The 13,998-nt window shown below is 38.8% G+C and overlaps 1 protein-coding gene across 4 annotated transcripts in view; it reads right to left on the minus strand.

Moving 5' to 3' along the window:
- The window catches only part of EPS15 (epidermal growth factor receptor pathway substrate 15), a 67,206-nt gene that overhangs the window by 29,873 nt on the left and 23,335 nt on the right, over positions 1-13,998 (minus strand). For all 4 annotated transcript variants that reach the window (XM_050306860.1, XM_050306857.1, XM_050306858.1 and 1 more), the window contains 10 exons: positions 11,021-11,062; positions 6,386-6,475; positions 6,006-6,053; positions 4,987-5,082; positions 4,501-4,566; positions 3,917-4,042; positions 3,480-3,539; positions 2,473-2,673; positions 1,227-1,372; positions 218-377 (listed from right to left, as the gene is read on the minus strand). In XM_050306860.1, coding sequence (XP_050162817.1) covers positions 218-377; positions 1,227-1,372; positions 2,473-2,673; positions 3,480-3,539; positions 3,917-4,042; positions 4,501-4,566; positions 4,987-5,082; positions 6,006-6,053; positions 6,386-6,475; positions 11,021-11,062 — 1,035 coding nt within the window. The remainder of the gene's footprint in view (positions 1-217; positions 378-1,226; positions 1,373-2,472; positions 2,674-3,479; positions 3,540-3,916; positions 4,043-4,500; positions 4,567-4,986; positions 5,083-6,005; positions 6,054-6,385; positions 6,476-11,020; positions 11,063-13,998) is intronic.

The raw sequence follows: 13,998 nt of genomic DNA on the forward strand, positions 1-13,998 counted from the left end.
ACTCTCCGCTTGGTTGGCAGGTGTAATAAATGACAGCTTCATTTTGAAACATGGATGGAAGGTTTTTGTCAATTCTTTGCACCTAAAACTTCTTTTTCTTCTCGATATTATGATAAATTTAAAGGTTATGTCAGTACTTGAGGTGCTTCTTGTATAGCCTTTGAAATTAACATTATTTGTTTGAGATTTATACCAAAAATGCCAAACACATCCTTACCTTCTGTAAACTGACACCCCTGTCTGAAGGTGGAATCATCTCTGGAGTCAGAACCTGAGGTGGATCAATGCCCTTTGTTAACTTCTGATTAATTAAATAGAAAGCCAAAGCAAACTGTTCCTTTGAAAGCTTTCCGCAGTCCTTGGTGTCACAGAGAGCCCTGCACAGAGATGCAGACAAAATAAACCAAATCCTCATTTCTGCAAATACAGTCCTGTTTATTGTTCTTGCTGTCATTTAAAAATGTGAAACCTGTCAGTGTACATCTCTTCTAAAAGAAATCAGTACAGATGTAAGGCATGGTACCAAACAGGAAACATCCCTCAAACACACACAACCACTTTCTGCTTTCATGCTGAGGCCCAGAGCTCTGGCCTGGTGAAAGGCAGAGTCAGGGCTGTGGGTCACTAACAATACCTGAGTACCTAAGGTCCTCCTCAATTAAAGAAATTTCCAAGGCCAACACAAGTTAATCCAAATTTTCCTACATCAGAGGATGTGTTAGCCATACCCTTGGGGAAAAAACAAAGGTGGTTCCTATCAGAGTGCCCTGCAATAGTTCATAGTAGGGAAAGAATTGAATGTCATGCTGTAATGAATGTACAGCTGTAAGGAAAGACAAATAAGTTGTAGAATGAGATGGGACATAAATCTTGCATGCTAAGAATTTTATACAGCTGATTCCTTTCAGCAGTATATGGGGAGTATCAGTGATTATCAGCAATACTTTGGTTCTTAAATACAAGGGGTAGCTGAAGTGAAGCATTTGTTTGTAAAAATCCTTTTTGTGTTCAAGTTTAAGTTTACCTCCTCCCCTAAGACATGGTGCATAGCATAAACCTGTTTTCCCCCCATTTCTGCCCAAAAGCAGAAGCAATAAGTTACCACTGATTATACAAAGGCCATGCTATTATATACAAAAGTAACTTTCACTTTCCAAAAAAAGTCACCGTAACAAGAAGTGAGAACCATGCCACCATCTAAACAGCTGTCATGGAAAAAAACCTACCAGATATGTGCAAGGAGAGCAGAAGGCAGTCCTGTCTTCAAGAATAGTTCTTTGGCTTCCACACCTGACACAAATCCATCCATGTCCTTGTCAGTTTTCACAAAGATCTCATCATACTTAATTTTGTCTGCAGGCGATACAACCCACTGAAGGGGGGTGAGGATGGAAGGGAAAAAAACCCAAAACCACAATACTAAGATAGAGGCAGTTCTGTTTTCAGAGTTACATAATTCAAGACTTACAGCACAGATTTAAAAAGTGATATATAGGTGCCTAGTTCATGAACCAGTTTTATCCTCCAAAAGAGAGACATGCAGAGATCCACAAGCGCCTCCAGAAGTAAAGCATTTACACCAGTGAAGCACCAAGGCTGGTTGGAACTGCTCTGCCTCCTTGCCTATGCAATAAAAGCATTCCCTGGAGCCCTGATCTCCTCCCAGCATGGGGCTGAGCCCTCATCACTGTGCTCAGTCCCAGTCCTGCTGACTGTCTGGCTCTATCAATCTTGTCCCCTTTACGCAGCTGGAGAGCTTTAGCTGGAGGGCCTGGAGAGCTGCTCAAGCCCAGCCTGTTAATAGCTGGCACATTCTAAATTGTAGAATTTACCTCTGAACAAGGTAAAGATGGGAAGTAGAGCCATTTCTGTTACTTGAGCAATTTTTCACGACACTCAGCTACTATAAAACTAGTTTTTTAAGTGAAAATGGCTTCAAGTGCATGTATGAATGCTAATTAATTTCAGCACACATGGACACTTAGCAGATGACTCCCAAATGGTGCTGTACACAAAACACACTGAAACTCCCCCAGAATGGCACTGCTTTGGAGTACATACAGCAAGACTTACCATCAGTCAAGTAGATTGCCAGATGAAAACTTTGGCATCTCCAGAATTAAGATGCCAGTTTCCTATTGATTACTCAAATATGGGTACCCAAATGTTCGAGCAGCATCTTATGCATTAAATACTACAGCTCTTACCTTAGACCTACTTATTATTTATTTTCTTAGTTTGAATATAACAAGCTATAATCTTGTCCGAATGACAAAATTACAATCTTCTTAGGAAACCATTTCTTAAATTCTGGAGTCTAAAACAAACTCCTAGAATTCATCAACCAATCAACAGGGCAAGAAGCAAACTAAAAACCTGTAGCAAGACTCTTTATACAGGCAGTCTCCAAAGAGTAGCAATCTTAAATTAAGAAGAGAAATCTTCTAATCATCAATAACTTCAGAACTATACCTGTGTTAAGGGTGTTTTGGCAGCTAAAATGCCTACAGGTGGCAAGGACTGATGAGACTCTTTGGTGGATGTTGAAGATGGAATTAATGGCATTGCTCCTGGAACACTAAGTGGTTTTCTCTTGGATGGTGGCACCAAAGCTGCAGGCAAGGACATTGGCACTGGTTCCTTCTCCAAAGCACAGTACACCAAAAACATGGCCTGAAGAAGAAAACAAGGTGTGTGGATGTAAACATATAAGAAATAAATACAAATATATAGACTAAAGAATTAGTTAACAAGTATCATGGTATAATTTTTTCATTATGTTTCTCCTTAACAAGCCCCTCAACTAAACTGCAGCTTATTGCCTCTGACTGTGTCTCAGTACTACTTTTATTTCAGGTTCAGCGCTTAGCAAATGAAGTTCAGTATTTTTTAGAACATTAAAATGATTCTCCTAAATATTACCAGGCTTGTACCACGACTTGTGGAATTTTATTTGAGAGAAGACTTCAAATACTTAATTTTAATGTACCACCATTTCCCCAGGAATTGCTCCACTTAGCATCTATTTTATTGTGGCCATCTCTTATTTACCACTTCTTACATTATTTCAGCGGTCCTGCATAAAAAGTGTTAAAATTGTAACCTGCTAAGAACTTCTGAAGAATTTATATATCATTTCTTCACAAAAATATTCCTCAAGGGTACCTTGAGGCACTCAAGTTCTATAAATACTGAAGGTTAAGGTAAAACTTCCTCAGTGCAAACACTCAGTGTCTCCTGGGACAGCAGATCTCAGGTGTAAGTTTTTAATGGCTCATTTAGCCCTCAAAAGAAAGTTACTGCTGTGCACTGAGAGACATTCAACAAACTGACAGAAACATTAAACAGCACTAAAACTTGATTAAGGTCTCCAAATAAGGATAATAAATGAATCACACAGTCAAAAATTAATACACGAGGCATCTATTTTAAACTCTGCCATCAGTATTTCAAAACCCCAGGAGGCAGAAGGTACTTACAACTGCAAACTCATCTCTGTCCAACATTCCATCACGATCAATGTCACTCAATTCCCACACCTGCCAAAAAAAAAAAAAAGCAGAATATAGGGATGCTTGCCTGAACTGCAGCATCTTCCTATTTAAAACCTCATTAAAAACAAACGTGAGAACAGCCTCCCTCCACCATATCCCAAGTGCTATTGAGATTAACAGCATTAGTTTTCAGTGAGGAACCTGCCCTGTAGTAAGAGGTGATCTATCACAAATATCAAAAGAAATTTTATTTAATTTTTCAGTTTAACAGTTGCACATGTGTGTGGCCACTCCAGAAGATGGCATTTAATAGTTTAATAGTTAATTTAATAGGCTCGTTACCACAAACCTCCAACAGATATTGCTGAGCGCAGCACAGGCATTATTTGTGAATTCACAATTAAGAAGAAAGATATTCTTACTCGTCCTAAGATGTCCACTGGCAGTTTGGAGTTAAGGAGTACAGGTTTCACCTTATCCCCTGACAACAGTCCATTCACTGGATTTAGGCTGTCAAAAATAGCATCATACTTGGCTTTGTCTTCTGGCTGCAGGGGCAGAAGAAAAATATTACTTATGCAAACAGTCACACTCGTAGCCTAAGAATTAGCTGTTCTTTCAAAAGTACTTTTTTCTTTTTTAATAAACACACACTGCAGATCCTGATGCTTATAAGAAAATATGAAAAAGGTATTATTTTAAAATCAGCTAGAGACTCATTCAAAACCCACTGAGATTTCTCCTTCAATTATTTTCAAGGCTTCAGGTCACTATTCCTTTTTCTTTTTTTTTCCTTTATTTCAAGTTTCTAAACATGAAGAGATTTCCCAAGGGTCAAGTGTTCTTACCAAATTAGGTCTTCTAGCCCAATTACAGATTTGACATGAATGGTAACTATCATACTTTATAAACTGTAACTACCAGTAGCATTAAATTTTTCTCAGAAAGACATGTTTTCTTGCAAACCACATAATAGTTCTTGGTAACAGTCTGATATTCAGTTTACCTTGACAGCCCATGGTAGATCACTTGGTGCTGTTCCACTGAGTAGCAAAGGACTACTGGTATCAGTCTAAGGAAAAACAGGGAGAAAAAAACCCCACATATTAAAAGAGACATGATTCTGAATTTGCAAATACACTCCCTTATTTGAGAAGGTGCCTCTCAAAGCCAGACCTGCATTTTAGTCACTCATACCAAAATTTAGAGTAAAAATTTAAAATGTTTCTTCCATTAAGAATGACACCAATAGAACAAATACCATGTATTTCTTTTTTTTCTTTCAAATGACACATAATTTTATATTCAAATCCCCACCAGAACATTTAGCATCTTACTCCACATGGCTTAATTTTCCCCTGTTGTAGGGCCCCATTGCCCCACAACTTCACCCTCTGAAGTGTTTGGTATTTATACCAAACCTTCCTAATTGTTCACTTAAAAGCAGTTCTCACTAATGAGTTCATATGTTCAATTAAAAGAGCAATCTTACAAATCTTGGTGGAGGAACAGGCAAGTTAAGACTACTCAGGGAAACATCCAATCCATTCTGTGCACACGCTACAAGTCGCAAAGCCACGAAAAATTCCTAAAGGAAAAAAAAAAAGAGATTTGGAAGGATTTATTACTTGAAAATACAAAATTTCAGACGAATTAAGAGCTTTTCTAGCACTGCTCTATATGCAAAGGGTTGCAACTGGCTCCAAAGGGGGTCAGAAAGTGAAAGAAAGCAACAGGCAGCAACTGTGGGATTCTTCCATTGAGGCAAAGTTTGTAATTAATTCTCCAAGCATTTGGTAACTTCCAGGCCAGTGCAGTCAGTTCTCAGCACTCAGCTCTTCTATGACTGAACAGTGCAAATTTGAAGTGTAATTACAGCTGTTTATCTCTGAGGAACTGAGCTGATCCCAAAGATGGTTGATGGAAGGGGAGGAAAAGAGAAAAAAGAAGCCCCAAAAACCCGTTTGGCAGACATTACAACCTCCTCCTTTTGCCACCATGGGATGAAGCAGTTCCCTCTCCACAGACTGTTACTTAAAGAACTATACTTTAAACCAAAGATCAACACACATCAGAGCTTGTCTGTAGCACCACTGATCTGTAAAGTCTGCCTCCACACTGCTCATTGCCACAACTCGGCAATAAAATAAAAGATAAATAAGAATTTTGGAGATTTTACTAGAATCTTAATTTCTGCATTTTTTTCTTCTAAGATTAAAAGGAAAAAGTCACCTTCTTAGTAAATACAGTACACTAAACCTTAAATTACTTCTCAGCATATTGTACTGCACAGCCCATTTTATGACCTGAAGAGAAGCTGATGAGGCAGCTGAAGGCTATTTCATTTCACTCAGGTGGGAATTACATAGCTAGTTCCAATTAGAAAAATTTGGGGGGGGGGGGAAATCAGTTAGAAAAACTGCTTGGCTGAACCAGAAATCTTAACTTTTACCTTGTTTTAAGGTTTTCTAATGGTTAGAGTAACCTGATACATCACATAAATAATCATACCTGTTTGTTCAGGATACCTTTGCCATCAGTATCAGCCAAGTCCCAAATCTAAAACACAAAAATAATAGAGACAAAGTGTTCACAGCACTGAGAGGAAGCTGACAAGTTCTCACTCTATTTAACAATGCATTCTTGGAGGAAGGTTCATGTCTTAACTTTCATGATAGCACTTACTTGTGATGACAAATTTAAATATTGTTTTAATTTCCACCACAAGCTACATCTATAGTAGAATAAGCAAGGACACTTAGGTTGGAAACTATTGGATAGAACAACATTAGGGAAGATCATGTATCTTGTAGCACCACTACATATTTTAATTTACACAGGACACTAACTGAAGCAAGAGACGGGATAATTAAGTAATTGTCATTAAATACCTTTCCAAGTACCAAATCTGTCAATCCAGACTTTTTCAAGAAAACAGCTGCATCAGAAGCTAACACTCTTCCAGCATTAGCAGAATCAACCTGGGGAAGAAAAACACCTCACATGACAAACTAGCTTTTGAATTGATGTCTTTACACAAGCTCTCAAAAAGGTAGCAATGAAGAATGCTCAAGTTAACACAGTCACTTTTTGAGTTTTTTCAGGCTTTTTGTAAGAAGAAAAACTACCTTTCATTAAAAATCACATTACACTGCAATTAAGACATTTTGAAGTGGCTGCTCCAGATTTAACATTTATAGGCAGGCTTTGGAAGTTGGTATCTTAAACACTGCTAAATTTAACATACATTATGCATATGTATCTAAGCATCTTTCACACTCTAATATGTTTCACAATGGTTCAGGAAAACACACTTTATCCTAAGACTCAGGGAGATAAAAATTTTGCTGCATGACTCAGTTTGGGGCAGAAGCAAGGAAGGTAACCCAGGTCTCTCAAGTCATAAGCCAACACCCCAATACAACCATAAATCTTCACAGGCTGTCAGACTAAGAAACCTTAGATTAATTCCACTTAAAAACTGATAACACACCAATACATATGCAAGCAATCAAGTGTTCACTGCTGTAAGCTTCTAACCATCATTTATGACTGAATTTCAAGGTCTCCAGTAGTAAGTTTAAAGCACAAGGCCCAAGAATTTCTCAAGCAGGTAGGGAAGGTTGTTCACATTAGGCCATCACCTGAACTATCTAATTAGCCCTTCGTAATCACAGGTTTCTCTTCTTGATTCCTGCAAAAAATTTGACTTGTAAGGACAGAAATATCCCAGAGTTTGATAACATTTCATTGTTCAGCTCTGCATTCATTACTGTTATGGTCTGGAAGAGAAGGCTCTGCTTGAAGATGCCTTTACCACCCCACCAGAGGGAAACACTCCCTGAAGTGAAGCTTATTTACAGAATGAAGAAGCTGGTGACAGTTTTGGCAGACTATCAACCAGCATGCATTTCTCCCTGGATCAACAGGGAGATCGTTAAAATAGACAGTTATTACCTAAAACCTTTTCAAGTGGAAAAAGCAAGCAGGAAAACTTGTATCACCTACATGGTGATGTGTAAGGACAAGGGAAACAGAGGAAAAGTCTTTGAGAGCCTAAAGCAAAAGGATGCTTAAAAGGGCAGAGAGTAGGACTCAAGGGTATCTTCAGTCAGTTCAAACTGTCGCTCTCAATACATCACACAGGTAGCTTCAAGAAGATGATGCACTGCACCATTTCCAGTCTCACAGCTCTGTGTTTAAACAAAGACTATATTCAATATTGTGTTTGGATCATCAGACCAACTGCCCAAGTTCACAGGTGCAGCACTCACAAGGTGCTCAAAGCAAACAGCTTCCAAAGAGGGGATTAGAACTGGCTGGTGAAAGCCTGGAGGATTTATCACTTGGAAAGAATGCTGCAGCAGATCAAAGTTGTCTGTAGACACTTCTGAAAGGGAACAAAACACTCAGAAAGCAATCCCAAAAGCATCATTTAATATGAAAGTGAAAACATCTTTTGTTTTCAACGTAAGTAGTATGATTTTGATCAGGAGAGGTTTTTTCCTGTAATTGAGGATTCCCTGATAAGGGCAATAAAATTACAAGCACTACAGGCTTGTAGTTAGGCTGCTTCTCAGATCTTTAAAATATCCAATTCAATCTGGATGGGAGAGCTGTTCATCTTCTAAGCAAAAACCTGCCACGACACTGCATCAAATCCCCTTTTCAAGTAGTGGAGTCAACCTTGCACATAAGCACAGTAATCTTGGCATCCACCCAGAAAACCTCCAGCCCAAGAGTTCTCTTTCAGGAAAGTCACAAAACGCCCCAGTATCAGCAGTGTTTACTTTTTATTTCCCTACCTCCAACCCTGAGGAAGGTGACTTTAAGAGATTTAAGCAGGATTCTGATTTAACACAATATGGATATAGTTGCTTTTTGTACAATTAATTACCTACATTTTAGTAACTTATTTTTTTTTACCTAATTTTTTACCTAATTAATTAACTAAATTTTAGTAACTAATTTTTTTAAAGGGCTGATTTTAATTTCTTTACAAATTACTGAGTCTTGAATGTTGGGATGGGGGTACTTATGTTTGAATATTGCACTGAGAAGATTGCTAGTGTGTGTCAGTTATACACCAACTTGGCAGAGTTTTTTCCCTGATGTGCAAAAAGTAGTTTTCATGGCTGCATCATCCAGCAACTTCCTTGTTGCACCCTGTCTTTTGTAGGGCCAGAAATTATTAAAAGTTACAAACAAACACCTGATGTCATTAGGTCACAAGGTTCCGGTGAGCAGTACTTCAGGTCAGGATTCATCAAGAATTCAGCAGCAGCTCAGGCACACTGCTTTCCTGCCACGCTGTCTCGTGTGATTAAGTAACTTCCTACTGCTTTCTGACATGTATTTAAATTCCTCCTTTAACCTCACGCTGTCCTGGGAGTCAATCTAGAAAAGGTTAAAGGGAAAAATAACTATTTGAAAGAAAAGTGTCCCTACTGAATGGTTGAGATTCCAATCTCACTCTAAGTATAAAGGCCAGGATTTGCACCCATTGCACCTCAACACATTATGGCAGATGAATTACTTCAAGTTTGGGACAGAGCTGGAGTGTACTCAGCATCAGAGCTATTTCAGGGGATAAATTTATTCTCACGTTGCATGGAATGCTCTGAAGTACTTCTGGTATATACTGAAGAATAAACCCACTCTACCAGCACCACGGGACAGAGTGGGAAATGTCTTTCTCACATTTCTGTTCTGAAAGTTGACATCTCCTTATCTGAGGAAGGAAAGGCAAAAGTTCTCTAGTGTAGCTGAAAGTCTTCAGACACGGTACATTTGAAACTGCTCTTTAGGATAAATGCAGAAAAGAGTTCAGCTGAGCAAGTCAGAAAATTAATCCTCTGGAAAACAAATCCATTGGCACAACTTCACTAAGAGTAACATCATGTTTAAGGAATCCCCATTCCTGTACACTGCTGAGGCTGCTGGACAACAAATAGCGCTCCAGTTTCACCAGGCTATCTATTCCAACAAATGGAAGATGCTAAGTGACTTAGGAACCAGTGTCATATTTGAGCTTCAATTCACTTTCTTTATCCAATCTTTTGCTTCACACTTCAGTGGTTAAACAACTGCAGTCAGGAGGAAGAGACAGACAGGCACATGGCAAAGGTGGTACATGACAGTGAGAGTCAGAAGTATTGACTAGGAAACCTCGTGCAAAACAATTAGTTCTTTGCCTTTCCTTGTGCCCTTACAACGATCATCTTCTAATGATATGGGATTGTCCTAAGGCTTTTAATCCAATGCCTACAGATAAACACACAGTGGATTTGTCCATCAGACTGAAGGAAAAGTTTGTGAGGTTGATCCGATCTCCTTCAGCCACCTGAACTTGGAGTGAGGTAAGCTCTCTCTTCCTGTTTAGCAACATCAAAGCTGCTACTCTCCTCTAGTGCAGAAAAACCCTTAAAGTTTGTTAAAGTACAATGGAAAGCTCAAACTTTTCAGGCATCAGAGGCTTTAACTGCTGTTTTATGCACTTGGTAATGGGACTAATCCTCTAAACACAATCCAAAAATAGAGCGTGGATAGAAATCATGGTCTGGTCTCTTCCCCAACAGATAAGCTTACATTCTGATGTTGACACCAAAGAGGAGTTCCTAAATAAAGAGGTCATATACACGGTATCCTGCCTTAGGGCAAACAGACATTACCAGTTGCACAAAGTAAAAAACCCTTCCTATAAGGTTGTTTTTTTACAGGGTTCATTGATTACTCACCAGACCTATTAAAAAACCCACTTATTTTTAATTGTTTTATACAGTCATGTAGTTTACATTTCCCTGAAATTTTTTATATCATATTTGTACAATAAAGTACATTACATACATAATAAAAAATATTGCTATTATAAAGTGGGTGAAACAGCTGGGGGGGATTTAAATGCATTTATAGGAATTAAGACACTTTAGTATTGCTGGGCCAAAATATAAAAGACAGGTGATAAATAAAAATTATATTTTATTTCTATAAATTTTATTTCTCCACTATAAAGCCAAAATTCTTGTATCTGTTGAGTGAAACTGCAAGAACTACAGGCATTCTTTTTGCACTCGATGGCCTTCTATCCAAATTTCACTCTTTACAACATCCTGTAAGCACCTCTGGGGATACTCCAAGACAGATGCAAGTCTTACATGATGCTGCACTACAAACACAAGAAGTTCAGCTGCACTTGGAAAAAGGAACAAAGAACATTATCAGTACAGCACTTGCAGAATTCACTCCATTCCAAGAGCTCACAGTCTGTTAGAACTGTAAAGTGATGTATGTCATAACACCTGGCAGTTCCCTGGCAAATTGAATAAGTCATCTTACAACCAATATTTAATTTACACCAATATAGCTCAGGCCTAAGTTAGTTACCATAAAATTATATTTTAAAGCAGAATAGTGTTCCTTGAACTTTTACTGTTCACACACTGTTGGCCAGCCTGAGTGCATAGCAAAAGAATATCAATTCTTTAAAATCAAAATGAGGTTTGTTCTCTCAACCAGAACATACATACCTGTCGATAGAATTTCTCATACACAGGATTTGCACTCGATAGCTGTAAAAGAGATGAGAGAGAAAATTAACCCTGAAGCTCCACATTTCAACTCCATCTCCCTGGGCAAAAAAAAAAAAAAGATATAAAACACTTTCTATTGGTCTTCAAAGAAGCTTTAAGGTTTTATATAATTCTATCGATCCTGTAAAATGATGAGGACACCAGCCCTGCTCCTCACGCTGTAACTTTGAGAAGACTGACTTCTTGTTTTGCAGTGACACCAGCCCAGCTCAGATTACCATCACCGTGTCACCAGGTGAGGCTCCCTGGAACAGGAACTCTTGGGCAACATCGCCCACAGGCAAAAGCAGAAACCTGACACGACCCAGGCTAGGAAGTGCTCTCTAATGTTAGAGTACAATAATTTTATTTTGCTCTCCACTGCATCATTCTTTAGAATTTAGGGTCATATGCAAGCAGTCGGTGAAATTCTCAGTTATCCAAATTAAACCCTGGATTCACAACTAAATCCACAGCAACAGTCCCACAGTAAAAGACAGTAACAGTTTAACTTTGGTTTTTGTAATGTGAACCCTTGTCAGGGACAACTTCTGCCTGCATTCCATTGCCATCCACCAGGCATTCAGTGCTCACCTAAACTTCAGTGGACAAGCATAATATCGCTTCTTTGGAAAAGTCTTTCTTTATTAATTTATTTTTAAATCCTTCTTAGAAACTCTAAAAAAGCCTAAGGCCTGAAACAATGCAAACCCACACATCTTGGCCTACACCAAACACCTCTGCCCAGGGGATTCCCAAGAAATGAAGTGATAGGGTTACCTCTCTTCCCCAACATAAAACCAGGCACAAAATCAGATACTATTTTCATGAAGTGCATGTTGCCTAAACCACAGCTTCGTGACTGGGTGCATTTATGCAGAGGATAACCCTAGAATTACCACAATGTGTTGCCCTGACAGAGTCTGTGTGAACAACTGAGCACAATACAAGTTAATTACACAATACACAGTAAAAATGCCCAAAGCACGTAGCTTGAAACATCATCCAAAACCAGAGTTCTCCCTCTTAAGAGGAATGTGATCTGAAACCCCAGATTCACAGACCTTTGTACAAACAGAATCCAACAAAGTAGCTTCTTGGGATTTAAAATTTAGAAGCTTGAATTGAAATATAGAAACCAACAGTACTGTAGATGTTGTGAATCATTTAGCTGTAAAAACCCACTTTACTACAGTCTGTATAAATGGTGACCAGTTAAATAAAACCACATACATTTCTCTACAGCAACAGCAAATACAGTTGCTCTTTTGGCTAAGGACTTCTACCTTCAGAGGTGTTCAAAGATTACTATGAGAGGAAGTTTGGTAGAAATCAGAGGTGTAACGCAATGCTGATCAGCTACAGAATGTGTGCAGCAACACCAGAACATCCTGAAAGACAAACTATACAGGACAGCTGGAAATAGCAGGAGAACTTCCATTCAGACCTTGATATCTGCTTATTCAGCAAGCACACTGCTCCAGAGACATTCAGCTTCTGATTTCTGGGGTGTTTTTTTGTTGGGCTTTTGGGTTTTTCTTTTTGTTGGCAGGGGGGGAGGTGGGGGTAGAGCTGAGAGTGTGACAACAGGGACACACAGCTGGTGAGGTTTTATTTATTTATTGGGGGTGGGTGGGAAATACCTCTTGCATAGGCAGACAAGAAAAATTACATATGCTGGGAAAGCGTCATTGGTATTCACTGCAGTACCTCCATTTTTATAGCTTAACCTTGCTCTGACTTTGCTCTGGTACCCAAAGACTTTTATTATTTCAGCCAACAACTAAGCATGCATTTACACAGCCCTTAAAATAGCCTGACAAAATATATTCAAGTTTTGACAGCCCTCAGACTACCACAACACCAACACAACAAACAACTTTCAACTGCTCTTCAGCACTCCAAAGCACGCTGTGTTTTCTCACCCATGCTGTAATTACCAACTTTGCACACCAACCTAGAGGGGTAGTTCTCTTAAACATTCAGGTATTTCACTAAGTACTGTTCATTTAGAATGTAAAAATCTAGGCACAAAATTAAAGCTCTGAGCAGAAAACTGGAACAGAGCTGGCCAGTGCACACACACTGGAACCATCAATTGTTGTGCATCATCCCTCTTGCCCAATATCACCCTTTGTTCAGCCAAATGTTTCATTATTACAGCCAAACTGATCACCGTCACTCCTGGACAGGAAACATCGTGTTGAAGTCCTGCAATGAAAACATTAAGTGCAAAATAATCTTTTTCACTCAGTACTACAGAGTATGAGCCAATAATCCTTATTTATTTCATTAGTGTTTCCAATATTAATTTTAATGTCAGTATCACTGCAGTAAATGGAATTTCCTGTGACGCTGCATAGAATAATTGTAGTAAAAAGGTTTCCCAGACTGTTTTACTAGTAACAGACTTGTTTTTCCTTCAAAACACACCCCACAATAAACCAATAGATGCAAACACAGTCTAGGATATTCTTCTGGGATAAGAAGAAAAACATTGCTCAACACCTTTCCAAGTGTTGCCATAGAATTTACCTGGCAGAATTCTTATTATGGGGTTTGTAAGAACCAATTGGAGAGTAAATTCAAGTTGTTTTAAATGCAAAAAGGAGGGAGGGAGGGAGAAAAGGTCAGATTCCACAGCGTACAGAAATAGCAAGACCTTATTATGACTCCATTTCAAAGTTGATCACTTCATAAGGGTAACGTGTGTTCTAGTAATTACAAGCTTTGATACAAACCTATGAACTTTAGAATGCTAACCTAGGAAATAAAAAACACCTTCAGGGACACCCTTCCTTTTCATCCTCTGCTGTCAATCGAGCCTTTCTACCCCCCTGTTTTCATCCCTCTGGCACACTTGCATTGAGCTGTAATAAGATACTATTACCAGTCTGTCCACCCCATCCAGCCACAACCTTCCTCCCGCAGAAAGG

This window comes from Myiozetetes cayanensis, unplaced genomic scaffold (assembly GCF_022539395.1).
Source record: "Myiozetetes cayanensis isolate MyiCay16 unplaced genomic scaffold, myiCay2020 scf12, whole genome shotgun sequence".
Taxonomy (NCBI): Eukaryota; Metazoa; Chordata; class Aves; order Passeriformes; family Tyrannidae; genus Myiozetetes; species Myiozetetes cayanensis.